The sequence below is a fragment of the Lacerta agilis genome, chromosome 10 (genome assembly GCF_009819535.1).
Source record: "Lacerta agilis isolate rLacAgi1 chromosome 10, rLacAgi1.pri, whole genome shotgun sequence".
NCBI classification, from domain to species: domain Eukaryota; kingdom Metazoa; phylum Chordata; class Lepidosauria; order Squamata; family Lacertidae; genus Lacerta; species Lacerta agilis.
In genome coordinates this window covers 54,933,670-54,947,484 of record NC_046321.1, presented here as the reverse complement: position 1 = coordinate 54,947,484, position 13,815 = coordinate 54,933,670, and the positions used below count along the sequence as shown (strand labels likewise).

At 41.5% G+C, this 13,815-nt stretch overlaps 1 protein-coding gene across 1 annotated transcript in view; it reads left to right on the top strand.

The window, feature by feature from the left end:
- Nucleotides 1–13,815, top strand: part of IQUB (IQ motif and ubiquitin domain containing) — a 34,170-nt gene that overhangs the window by 10,261 nt on the left and 10,094 nt on the right. Inside the window, exons 7-9 of the mRNA XM_033162296.1 lie at nucleotides 2,225–2,400; nucleotides 10,658–10,828; nucleotides 11,917–12,093. Coding sequence (XP_033018187.1) covers nucleotides 2,225–2,400; nucleotides 10,658–10,828; nucleotides 11,917–12,093 — 524 coding nt within the window. The remainder of the gene's footprint in view (nucleotides 1–2,224; nucleotides 2,401–10,657; nucleotides 10,829–11,916; nucleotides 12,094–13,815) is intronic.

Sequence of the window (13,815 nt, the reverse complement as noted above, 5' to 3'; positions counted from 1 at the left end):
ATGGGTTATGTGTCTTGTAACGTAATTAGCATCAAGGCTACTTGCTTGTAAATGATTCTGAAATAGGTCCATGGTAAATCAGGAGCCTTCTGCTCGAAGTGGAAATCAGAGGAACACTGTAAACCCAGTTACAGGTAGGTAGCCGTGTTGGTCTGCCATAGTCAAAACAAAATAAAAAATACCTTCCAGTAGCACCTTAGAGACCAACTAAGTTTGTTCTTGGTATGAGCTTTCGTGTGCATGCACACTTCTTCAGATACACTGAAATAGAAGTAAGCCCAGTACAGTAAACTGTAGACCCAGTACACTTCAGCACCCCATTTAAAGACATTTCCCCAAAGCGACAGCAATTAAAGATGCATGCTTAGTATTCCTCCCGGATGGCAGTAGCTTTACATTTCTGGTCACATCCTGAAAGAGTAAGTTGAGGGTAATGAATACTGAACTTTTGGATAACCCACATGCTTATAAGGCTGATGGAAAGCCTTCTTCATTGCTTCAATCTGGAAGAAATATGATCTTCCCACTTGCCCTGCCTTATTGTTAGAATGCCTTCTTGAGGGATCAACTATAACTATTATCCTGTGAAAATACAAAATGAAGGGAGAGAGGAAAGTTCATCTCCTTCATTTTGTATTTTAATAAAATAGCTATAGCTGATCTGCTGAAGAAGAGCGATAGTCAAGACACATTGGGATTATCATACTTTATTCCATATTCTTTTAGGTATTCTTGCATGCATATGCAATTCACCTGTGTGAATTTCCATATTTTCTTTTTTTTTATCTTGTTATGCTGATTGTGGAGAAAAAAAGGGCTCCAGTAAATCTCTCAAGCACTTGAAGCACCAGGGGGCTCACTGATTTCAATTTGGATATCTATGCATATAGCTGTCTATATAGGTACCAAAATTAGTTCCTCTTGCTAGAGCAGAACTGTACTGCCAGGAGTAAAAGACAATCCAGTCTTCTGATCCAAGAATTTTTCTGTTTCACCCGAGTAGCTTGAATTTAGCTTGAGTTTTATCATACAGATCACAGCATTGCAGAACTGAGACTATTACATTCTTGTTCCTACTTTAGGAGCTATTAAAAATATGCACATCCCGTGTTTCTGTCTCCCACTGCTGCAGTTTCTTATGTAGAATAATAACATCTTCGGTTCCTAAGGAGATTATTAACCTTGGCACAGAAGCCTAATTGGATAATTTATGGTTTTGCTTATAGTATTTATCTCCTTTGCTAATGCTCCCGTAATAGAATGCTGTGTTCTCATTTTAATGCACATTGAAAACACTATTATATAGTAATAGCAGGCAATGGAGTGCTGTATAGGATGGCGTTCAACAGATGCAGGTTTTTAGTTACAACATTCTGACTGAATGCCCGTATTATTTTAACAATACAGTATTTATAAATTTCAACTTACTCACTTGATGTATTTTAAATAGCTGTTTGTGTAATATATTCAGTGAATGGCAGTCAATATGCCAATACAGTATGCAAGAATGCAAGATGTAATCTGCTTAATTCTAATGCTGAGTAGGAACCTTGAGACCTTAAAAACTTTACAGGGTTTTGTCTGTTTTTGTTGAATAAATGTGCGTACGTACATGAGACCTTCTCTTCTTGCATTTCAGTGCTAAAGTGACATTTGGGGAACTCTCTCCCAAAAGAAATTCTGAAATGGCAAAGGACAACTTCTCATTAGATCTTAGGATGGGTATATCACACAACTTGTACTGGCAGTAACTAATACATTAGACTTCACTTGTGGTGTATTTCCACTGCCATATCATATATGGGGGTATGAGACCCACAAGTGAAAGAAGTGCAGGAATTAGTGTGCACACACAAACCCTCATAAGCACACACAAACCCTGTAGCAAGCTTTGTGAAGATGCCCCTTTCACATAGTTCCTCCGTCCTTGCTGATCTCTAGTACTGTATGTTAAAGACAGAAGCAAAGTGGGCACGAATGCATAAGTACAAAACACCAGTTGGTATTGGAGAGTTGCAGGAAAACAGCACACAGTAGCATGCTACCTATGCTCCTGAAAACATAGTACAGTACCAGAATAACAAAGCACAATCCCCTTTCACCGCTGATTTAAGCACCTGGCTAACCTAAAGGATACATTTCATATTCATAGCATGTGAAGGCTAAATCAAGAAAACAAGAGATGGGGGAAAAAATCAATAATATTGTCTTTTTGTTTGTGTAGTATGGAGGCAAGAGGAGCTTGAGAATATCAACAGCACTCTCACTGGAGCCGAACGGAAGGCAGCTCTCTGTGGACTGTTAGAAAAAGAGGCCCAGCTGATTGCTACCATCGGGAGACACAAAATAAACGCATATGAAGAGAGCTCGCACCAAGCAATCCTGTCCTTCTTGGAAAAGGTCAGTGAGATAATTTCTGTCTGAACACTGAGTTCAAAAACCCGAATTAACATTTGCAAAGTAGCAGCAGACTGAAGAAAAGCACAGTAATTAACTTGACCAGTTGAAGATATGATTTGTGGGCTTCATGCATGTCTGGCAGTGAAATTGGCTCATTAGGTACAGTTATTAAAAGCCTTTTTATATATGCCTGTAAAACTTGATGAGTGCTTCTTTTCACCTAAGCACAGAAAAACCACCACTTACCTCTTAATTGACTTAATTGTGCCGTCTCGTTGGAGATGATGAGTACCGTGCCCTGTGTAACCCTCAATTAATGCTACATTAGAGGCACAAGGAACTCAGTGTATGATGGTAGTCTCATTCATACTTCCCTGAATGTACATTCTAGGAAGATTTGCATGGATGGGCCATTCTTAGAATCTTGGAGGATCTGGCAGTTCGATGCCATCACAGGGAGATATGTGGTATTCCAGATTTTGTGAAGAGTACCTATTAAGAGTGGTTGTTTTGGGGTTTTTGAAAGACTTGAAATCTGTTGAGTGATGCCAGGTCCTCCCTCATTAACTATGGTCACAATCCTGCTCTCTCCTCATATGGACAGAAGAGTAGAGTGGCACCTCGTGGCAAGTCCCTCTTCCTTCTGATGATGCTCCTGTGCAGGGTGTATGGCTGTGCTGGGCACAGCAACATGCCAAGCAATTGATGGCATGCCCTCCTAGGCCTCGCCTTTTAAGCATCCCGTAGTCCACTCTTTTCTCTGTGCTTGCATGCCTTGGTGTGGAGAGAAGCCTGCATGCCTGAGTCTCAGGGAGAAGAGTCCTTTGGATACTCCAGGGTGAGGCATTGGAAGGTTTTAGCTTGCCACGAACATCTTGGCAGTGGTAATGGCATGCCCAGAGTGGTATTAGCAGCGTGTGGAATAGAAAAGCTATGCCGCAGTTCCTTGAGTGGATCTTGCTATCCGCACACTGAGAGAGAAGAATAGTGACCCGTCCTCCGCCTTGATCTGTTCTGCTGTATTCGGTATGCAAAAGCTTTTACCAGAATCCATCTGGATGTGCGTCCAAGATGTGTGTTTGGATGTGCATCCAAGATCGCCACATGATTGCAGACTGTCTAAAGTGGCTTGAGCAGTGATATGATAAGTTGTGATATAAGTGCTTGGAAAAGCAGTTGGAGGACCGCTTTGCTGATCATCAGAAGCTAACAACCCCCGTCCTGTCCCTTTCAAGGTGTTGTGCAAGTGTTCCTTGTAGTGGCTTAACCTTAGAGCAGTGGCTTAATAGACTGGTCATTTTCTGTAAAAATTAGATGGCCATAAACCTCTTTAAATCAAACTACTGACTTCATAGCTGAATTTCAAGTTTTAAGTTGTTATCCTCCATAGTGCTCTACTGATGCAAGCCTCATCCAACAGTTGTATCCTTCAAAGAACAGCTGCGTCACTCAAAATATGGCCTGAAAACAGGAGGGTTTAATTTCTACTCTGTTCTTATAATTCTGGTTTTGCAAACCAGAAGGGTGAATCCTTCTTCACCATACGTTTTAGACATAAGAATAGGACTTCAAAGGTAGGCAATATCTAATTCATCTCTCCTTTTGAATAAAATAAGATAACCCTGAGAATAGTGTAGTGGATAAGCAAAGTTGGCCAATTTACCGTATGGCAGAATGGTCCCGTCCCCCCCGAATAAATATGTTAAGTTTACTTACCCGCCACCAGATGTCACTAGTGGCTACGACAGTAGAAATAAACGTGGAGGTTTTGAAATTTCAGTATGTACAGCAATACTTCATTGCTCGCCTTTAATGTCAGGTGTAGGTGAAGGTATGATGGCTCAGGAAATGCCTTTTGAAGGAAAATGGATATTGAAGAGCAATGTGAAGGAGTGGAGCACTAGATTAATGAATAGTAACAATTCAGCCACCATTCAGCTGCTGCTGCTGTTGTTGTTCCAAACTCCACTGGAAGTGCATATGGTGAAAAGCAGACTTTCAATCTGGACGGATTATCATGGAGGTTCTGAACGAACTAGTGCCTCCATGTACTGAAATTTGTAGTTTCTGCTGCTCAAAAAAGGGCTGCGTGTACTTTCACACAAATCATGGTGGGCATATATACAGTCCCTACGCTTTAGCGGTGATTCATGATTCTGGCATTTCCACATGTTCCTAGCTGATGGCCCAGCCTGCTTCTAGGAGATTAGGGACGAACCAACTACTTAACAAGGCTTCAAGTCTGGCAACTATACCTTGGTACACATTTAATATAGAAGTGAATTCAGTGAGATATTTCATAGTTATATAACTGGGCATAGGACTGCATCCTAAAATGGAGATAAGAGAAGCAGACAGAGGAAGTAGCTTTTGGAAATGAAGACTAGTAAGAAGGGGGAGGGATTGACAGCTACTTGGTTTGGAGGAAAGAGCAAAAGGACCCTAATTGTGCAAGCCCAAGAGAAATAAGAGGTAAGTGGCTGTACTCTTTCTGCTTGGTACTATAGTATTCTTGGCTTAAGCACGGGAATTACTTCCCTGATACTGGTTTTGAATTTTTGTGCATCTTTTCCATCTTGAAAAAAGCCACTTGATTTGGAATGATGATTTTAGATACCCATTTTCAGTTTCAATGTAGAAATAAAATTTGCTGAAAAGAATCCTGACCTCCCCACCTCCTTGAATCAAATGTCCCCTCTGACCATGACTTGGGCTTTAGGCACCAAAGAGACTTCGTTGACAGATTGTTCTATTGTGGTCTTTAAGACTGACTGAAGTCACCAATTTGGATCAAATGTGTATGTGTCGAATAGATACGGTGCATGCATGATGTAGACATTAACGCCAGCATCATAATTTACAATTTTATTTATTTATTTTATATCCACCCTACCTCCAAATCGGAATGTAGCTACATGTGAAGGGATTTAAAATGAGCTCTTGGCTGTCATTGGATAGAGGAAAAAAGGGGGTTGCAGGTTATCCACTTTCTGCCAATTTAATATACAGAAATCCCCTACCTCCACAAGCTATTCAATCTCCATGACAGTTGAGAGAATCCTGACAGCTGCTCTAGTAAATGTATGTACTCTGGAAACGAAATGCTTTGGGGCAGTAGTAGGAGAACTGATTTTCCTTCTTACACTAGCTATTCAATTCAGATCCTGCCCTAAATAGTATCCTCACTTGCCTGAACAAATGGTCAACTTTGCTAATAGGACCAGATATTTACTCAAAATATTGGTTCATAGGTGTTTTGCTGTTTCCTTCCTTGTTTGTCTTTATTCTCTGCAATTCTTCATTGCATCTCCTCCTGTCTCTCCCAGCGCAGGTTGTATTCCCCACCCCACCCCTCTCCCAACACTCTGTGCAGCTTTCATGCGCTGGCAACTGGAATGCAGTTTACAATAGACCTGCTCTCTGAAGCAATTTAGATAACAGGATTATTGTAATTTCCATGTTGCAGCCAGCCAGCCAACTAAAAAGGCAGAAGAGAGCTGGCAAGAGAAAACTGGAGATTCAGAATTTCTTGCACCAGTTTTGAGCATATATCTAAAAAAGCCCAAAAGCAGAATTTGGGTATGGAAAAAAAAGGCATTGAGGGGACATCGAGTTCTTTGGCAAAGAATGAACGCATTTTATTTATATGCTCTTATCGTAACTTATGAAAATGTGGTGTGAGACCCTTCGTTATACATTATACATTTAGTTTACTATATAAATTAAAATGGATGCAACTCAAGGTTTTTATCTAAATTTAACAGAAGCTAAAACGAATACTTGTAGTAGCTTGTCTCCAAAGAACTCTGGGCAGAGTTCAACTGCATATTGGGGTTTTCCATCCTCTTCTGTTGAAAAGCTGTCTCTGAAGGTCAAGGAAACCTTTTCAAACACTGCTGTTCAGTACATATGGCTCCTCACCTCAGAGGAGCTGGTAGAAATTGGAGGTCTCTACTTAGCTGAGGAAGGGACGCGGGTGGCGCTGTGGTCTAAACCAGCGTTCCCCAACCTTGGGGCTCCAGCTGTTTTTTGGCCTACAACTCCCATCATCCCTGACCACTGGCCTTGCTAGCTAGGTTATGATGGGAGCTGTAGTCCAAAAACAGCTGGAGGCCCAAGGTTGGGGAACACTGGTCTAAACCACAGAGCCTAGAGCTTGCCGATCAGAAGGTCGGCGGTTCAAATCCCCGTGACGGGGTGAGCTCCTGTTGCTCGGTCTCTGCTCCTGCCAACTCGGAGTTTGAAAGCACGTCAAAGTGCAAGTACGGTAGATAAATAGGTATCGCTCTGGTGGGAAGGTAAAAGGCATTTCTGTCCACTGCTCCGGTTCGCTAGAAGCGGTTTAGTCATGCTGGCCACTTGACCCGGAAGCTGTCTGCGGACAAACGCCGGCTCCCTCGGCCAGTAAAGCGAGATGAGCGCCGCAACCCCAGAGTTGTCCACAACTGGACCTAATGGTCAGGGGTGCCTTTACCTTTACTTAGCTGAGGAGAAGTACCTACTGCTTATCCTAGGATCTCTTTGGAGCAAAACCATTATGTTTTATTTGTGGGTTGTATCCAATGCTTGAATTACTGACAGTAGACACATTGAGGTTAGTAGCCATAACTAACTTAAGTCCATTATTTTAAGTGGGTCTGCTCTGATGCAGGTGGTACTGTGGTCTAAACCACCAAGCCTCTTGGGCTTGCCGATCGGAAGGTTGGTGGTTTGAATCCCTGAAATGGGGTGAGCTCCCATTGCTCTGTTCCAGCTTCTGCCAACCTAGCAGTTCGAAAGCATGCTGGTGCAATTTATCTAAATAGGTACCGCTCTGGCAGGAATGCAAATGGCGTTTCCTTGTGCTCTAGCTTCCATCACAGTGTTCTGTTGCACCAGGAGCAGTTTAGTCATGCTGGCCACATGACCTGGAAAGCTGTCTGTGGACAAATGCCGGCTCCCTTGGCCTGAAGCGAGATGAGCTCCACAACCCCATAGTCGCCTTTGACTGGACTTAACTGTCCAGATGTCCTTTACCTTTTTACCTTTTACTCTGAGTAGAACATAGTTGGATACAAGCCTATAGTTTGTTTAAAAATAAATAAATCTTAAGCTAGGAAAGCAAAAGGACACTTGCTTAGCTGGGTAAGTTAAAACTAGTTGTGTATTCACACAAAAAACTCATCTGTTAGCATTGGCTTTTTTTAAAAAAACAAAAAACAAACCCGACTTACTAAAATACAGGCTTAGAACCTAAGCTTTATGGTCCTATATGAAGGATTTGTTTTATCATGCATGCATGGGGAAACAAATTAATAAACCTTTAGTTATGCTAGAGCAAGAACCCTCTGTTTCCGATTTTGCTGGAGTTTGCTAGCTCTAATTGAAAGATTTAGAACTTCATAATTTAGACAAGCCTGTTTCCTGTTGGATTTTTTAATCAGTTTTGGCTGCAACCCGTCAGTTCCAATTATCAGCCCCTCATTTAATTATAGAACTAAGCCTGCTAAGAATCTGTCAAATTCTCATTTATGAACTCTTATTTTCTTTTATTTCTCTCTTTTTGTGCTTACATAACTTGAAAAAATGGATGAATGCTAACACTACAGATTTGTGCTTCCAAGAGGAAACTGGCTGCGCATTTGAGTTTTGTGCAGAGAAGAGCTTAACTGAGAATATTACTTCTTGGGTTCGGAATAGCACATAGCATAATCAGCTTTGGAGGTATTTTTTTAAAGGTCCTTTTTAAAGGACCTGAATGGTCAGGGAAGAAGGGGTGGACTGCTGAAGGCAGGTGAGAGATTTATTGGGAGTACATGTAGTTCTGTGCTAGAGCACCTGATTTTCATGCAGAAAGTCTTTGGTCCAGTCCCTGGCATGTACAGGTAGAGCCAGGTAAGACCCTTGCCCCAAACCCTGAAGAGCCACAGAAAGTGTGGATAATGCTAAGCTAGATTGTTCCAACCATCTGATAGCTCTTTGTGTTGCTATGAGTGTGAGAACAAGGAGCAAGCTCTTGAGCTAATCTAGATCAGTTGAAGCTTTTTGAGTGGGCAGGGGAAAGAGAGAGAATATTGCCACAAGCTAGGATTGGAAACTTTCCCCTACCCACCCATCCTTGCTCAGTTATTCATGCCAGCCTTGGTCTTTGCTGGGAGGTAAAGACTAGCCCTAGGCTGAGGATATAGTCACACAGACAAGGGGCAAATTTCTAGGCATAGATCCATGCTTTAAATCTCTTTTATTGAAGAAGAACAGGATATTGCAATGCCATCATCATCACAGAGGCTTCTGTGGAGAGGATATATTGATTGAAAATGTCTAGCCAACCAGATCAGTAGTTGGGTTCCTATTGAGGATATTTGGCGAGCCAACATGACAGTGATGTGGGATTGAGGATTGGAGTGATCATTCTGTGATATCATGGCAATGGACAAAGCTGTATTGTGACTTGTGAATATATGTTTTAATATATCTATTTTTAAGCTCTGTGTCCAAGCACTTCTTTTTCTTTTGCCGCAGTGCTTTCCTCACGAAAACCTGCTCTTTGCCGCTGATTCAGAGCAAATGGCAATCCACAGAATTGCTGTTTGTTCCGATTCAGTGTCAAAGAGCGGGTTTTTTGGGGGGAAAGCGATGGGGGCGGGGAAGCACTCCGGCGTAGAGCTTGAAAGCATGGACCTGTAGCTAAAAAGCTCAGGGCAAGAGGTAAGTGTGGATGAGCTCCTATGCATCTCATTGACTGAAAAAGGAGCATGAAAATTGAGCCATAGGTTTGAGGCTAATATTTGTGGCATTTTTGTTAAACTCTAGAAAGCCAGATTCTGAAATCTGGAAGGAGCTGACTATCACTCCAAGGGGCCAGAAAGGGGCTTTTCATCCAAAACCAGCGGGGCTCAAGAACCCATATTTCCCGTGCATGACATCATCAAGCTTGCACAGCGACAGAAAAAGGACCCAACTTCTGGCTGAAAAGGAATCTATACTCAAAAAGGATATTGTAAAGCTGGGAAAGGTTTAGAAAGGTTTAGAAAAATGGCAGTATATTCAGGGGGATGGAACACTTGGGGACATCCAATAAACTTGGGGGCATCCAATGATGCTGTATATTCGGGACAGATAGAAAATTCTTTCTTCACACAGCACATGGCTAAACTGTGGTGTTGGCTCCCACAAGAGGTGGTGATGGCCACCAACTTGAATGGCTTTAAAAGGGAATTGTGGACAATAAGGCTATTAGTTGAAGGCAGCATCCCTCTGTATACCAGTCTCTGGGAATCACACTCAGGAGCATTATTGCCCTCAGGTTCTGCTTTCAGGCACCTGGTTGGTCACTGTGAGAACAGGATGCTGGACTTAGATGTGCCTTTGACCTGAACCTGCAGGGATGCTCTGGTGTTCTTATGGTTATTTGCTCCCCATTGGCTTCCGTTATCTTATGAAGGAACTTTCATCTAGGATCACAACCCTTTCTGCTGACAGAAGGGCTGTGGCTTCAATAGCAGTAAGACAGGCAGAAATTCAGCAGGTACTGTATAAAGTTATTGTCACACTCATAGAATTCCCAAACTCCCAGTGTGGCTGGAGAAACCCAGATGGGTGGGGTATAAATAATAAAGTTGTTGTTGTTGTTATAAGTAATAAACTTGTTGTAATAAATAATAAAATTGCTGTTGTTATTGTTGTTACATTGTTCAAAGATGAACAAATTGTTTCCATATTTTGAGAATATCGGTGGCAGTCCTGATGTTCGATCATCTCCATGCATTAGCAGAGTTTATTATGGCATAATACTGGTTTTTAGTTGTACTCTGACAGCAACCAGTAAATTAGTATATGGAATGAACAGTCTCTCTCTCCCCCCCCCTTCTAATTACCGTATTTTCCGGCATATAAGACGACTGGGCGTATAAGACGACCCCCAACTTTTCCAGTTAAAATATAGAGTTTGAGATATACTCGACCACAGATTCTCCACCCGGCGTATAAGACGACCCCTGACTTTTGAGAAGATTTTCCTGGAATAAAAAGTAGTCTTCTATGCCAGAATATACAGTATTGTTTATCTGGTTTTGTGTTTGTTAGGAAACCTCAATTTGGCAACAAATCTACTAAAATGTCTCGTTTCAGATAGTTGCACATTTATTGGGGCAGCAGCAGTTCTCATTAGCAGGGCGTCATATTTGTAGACTCTATAAGCTTCCTTTGGTCACATTGCAAAGCATTGTCCTCGATTCCTTTCTTCATTCTAACTCGGCGATTCAAAATGTTTCTCAAGTGTGCAGCCCCCAAAAAGTGGAAAGCATTTGATGGCAAAGTTACAGAGATGGATACGCAGTTCACGCTGCGGGCCAGGGAGCTGCTCGAAATCTACCGCAGCATTAGTATGAAAGACCTTCCGCAGGATGAACGGCTGGATGTGCTGCTAACGCTGAAGCACACGGTGAAGGTATCTCTCTCTCTCAAGCTTTTAAAGAAGCCCTACTGAGATCACACACAGTACACTGTCAATTACGGACGGTGTGCAAGGGCTTAAGGGGCCCCTGCATTCATCTTTTGCCACCAGGGTGCCCGCTATATACCGATACTTTTACATTAGCTAAGAAGTGTAAAACCAAAGTCCTAAGCACACTTAAACCTAGCGGGACTTCTCAATAAACCTGCATAGGAGGATTTATTTGCCGCATTAATATATCCCCTTTTTGCCAAGGCACCCAAGGCAGTTTACAGTTGAAAATATGCCTGACCTCAGTCCCCAACAGCCAGGAAGGAAAATCCCTTTGATTTCAGGAAGCATCGTAGCCAAACTGTACCACACACTGTTCAGCTACTTACGAGTAAATAGCACATGTCTGTCCAATTTACATTAAGAGCCTGGTGTGGTGTAAGGACCATTAACTCTCTTATTCATGCACGCTCTCATCATAGAATACAGGTGTGTTAAATAAGTCACAGAATTGTAGAGTTGGCAGGGACCACAAGCATCATCTAGTCCAACCCTCTGCAATGCAGGAATCTTTTGCCCAATTGTGGGGCTCGAACCCACAACCCTGAAATTAAGAGTCTCATGCTCTACCAACTGAGCCAGCAAGCACACACATGCACTCTCACAAACAAACACACACATACACTGTAGTACCAGTCTGGTCTGGGCAGGACTGTGCTTGATACTGCATTGGGGGAAAGAGCTCTTATTCACTCCTGTCAGTGAACACTTTCTGTATATAAACATAGCATAAAATTGATCTGGACAGACAGTTATTTAAAGACAGTGAGATAGGTGTGTGGATAAACGATTCCCATTTCTGAGAGCCAATGGTTTTTGATACTCCGACTGAGAAGCAACTACAACTGCTCCACTGAGCAGGAGGTGCACGACTGTGTGCCTTTTATGATGACACACCCATCATTTCCCCAAAAGCTAAGCTTTAAGATGCCTTGGAGCATTTACTCTTTCATAATTGACAGGCAATCGGTGTGAGGAATTAAGAAATGATGTGCATGTGATTTGCTAAACATCTTGCTTTGCCTTTGCAGGAACATGACTCTAAACTCACACATGATATCGTGGAATTGATTGACAGAGAAGCAGACCTCATGATGAGGGGAGTGAAGGAATGTAACTTAGACGGGCTCAGACAAAGAATATGTACATTATTTCTTCAGTATATCAAAACACCACTTTTTAATCCAGAGGTTGCTAGATATCTCAAGGTATTTTCCCCCACTTTTCTTCTCTGTTACAATTGTTCCTTGGCGTGCAGCTAAGTAAAACTACTCGCTGAAGAGTCCATAGTCTACCCAGAGGCAGTTGAATTTCTGGATAATGGAGAAAAGAATGATTTCTTTTTCCTTATTCAGTTATTCAACAGAAGACATTTTGAGAAGGCTGTGCTATGTATATGAACGAAACTCCTGTATCGCTTCTTAACAGCAGAACAAAGGATGTTAACTTGCCCCTAGTAAATAGGAAGAGATCAACATGGGAAGCGGTAAAACAAACTGATAACAGTGTCTAAGAGCATGAGCTGGGAAGTCAAGCTCAAGTTGCACTTTAGACACATCGTCATTAAATTGCCTTAGTCAAGACATTATTTTCGCAGTCTCTGTCTTCCTTTTATCATATGAGGATAATACTGCCAAGGTTGTATGGCTCAAGCATGTTGAGCTATAAATGTTAGTGTTGCCATTGTTACTGAGCTTGAACTTAATTCGCTTGAGATCTCAGGTTCCATAAAAAGGTAAGATGAACATGATTACAAAATTTAAGGTGCCTTGCTGAAATCATTCAGATGGCACTCATTTTGATGGAGATGTCACCATTCTCTGGTGATTATGACATCTGTCAGAAGAACAAATAACTTTTCTGCTTATACAAGCAGATTGGATTTAGGCCAGAGGCAATTTTTTTCCCCAGCCAGCACCATGAAACTAGAATGGAGAAATGTTGAACAGGGTTATTGGCTACAGCTTTATTTCTCCCCCCCAAAATTGGGCTTCTGAGTCATTGCATCTGGAGACCAAGGCTATAGGATAGCTGTGTTTGGATTTAATACACCTTGGCAGGAATGCCAGTCTCAGAAATAACATTTAAAGCGGTTTTAAGAACATTAGTGGCAACTGGACAAACCAAACTAATTACTTACTTAGCATGCTGGAAGAGCTGCTCATTTGGCACTGAAAATGCCAGACAAGTTTGAGTGCATGAAACCACATTGAAAAGAAATGGGTGCTTCTCTTTCTTATTTAACTTTATTGCACAAAACACACATGAGAACAGTGTTCTAACCATCTGATAATTTGTGTGTGTGTTTAAAACTGTTTTAAATAAAGTATTTTCAAGTGTTTCTGACAAAGCAACTGAATGCTAGCTGGAGGATGGGGGAAATAAAGGTTTTATCAGCTTTGCAGCTGATATTCTCTGTTTTGTAAAAGGTTGAAGGCACTGAAAGTGAAAGGGCACACATATAAAACTGAAAAAAGAAAAAAAAAATCCTCAAAACAAATGCTTGTTGTTATTGGCAAATACAGAGAAGGACCATAACTAAAATGTGCACTTACTGCTTCTTCAAAATCATTGTGGCAATTAAAAGGAGATCATTCTATATAGTTTTTGTAGTAGGTTGCATTGACAATAAAGGAATAAAGAGAAAAATAAAATAAATGGCTAAACAATGGTTTCTGAAGACCTTAGTGTTTCCGCCTTCACCTCTTGCTCTGCATCATCTCAAAAACACAACCATAGTAGTCCATATGGACAATTTCATTCTCCTCAAAGTGTTTTTATATAATTTAGCAGAATATTTAGCCCTTTAAACCCATCCTCACATATCAAACTTCAAAAATATGTTCATAATCACTCGGTTTACTGTATATAATGGGGAAACAGATTGCATTTGACAGGCCACATGCTGTGCTGCAGCAGAATTGTTTTGT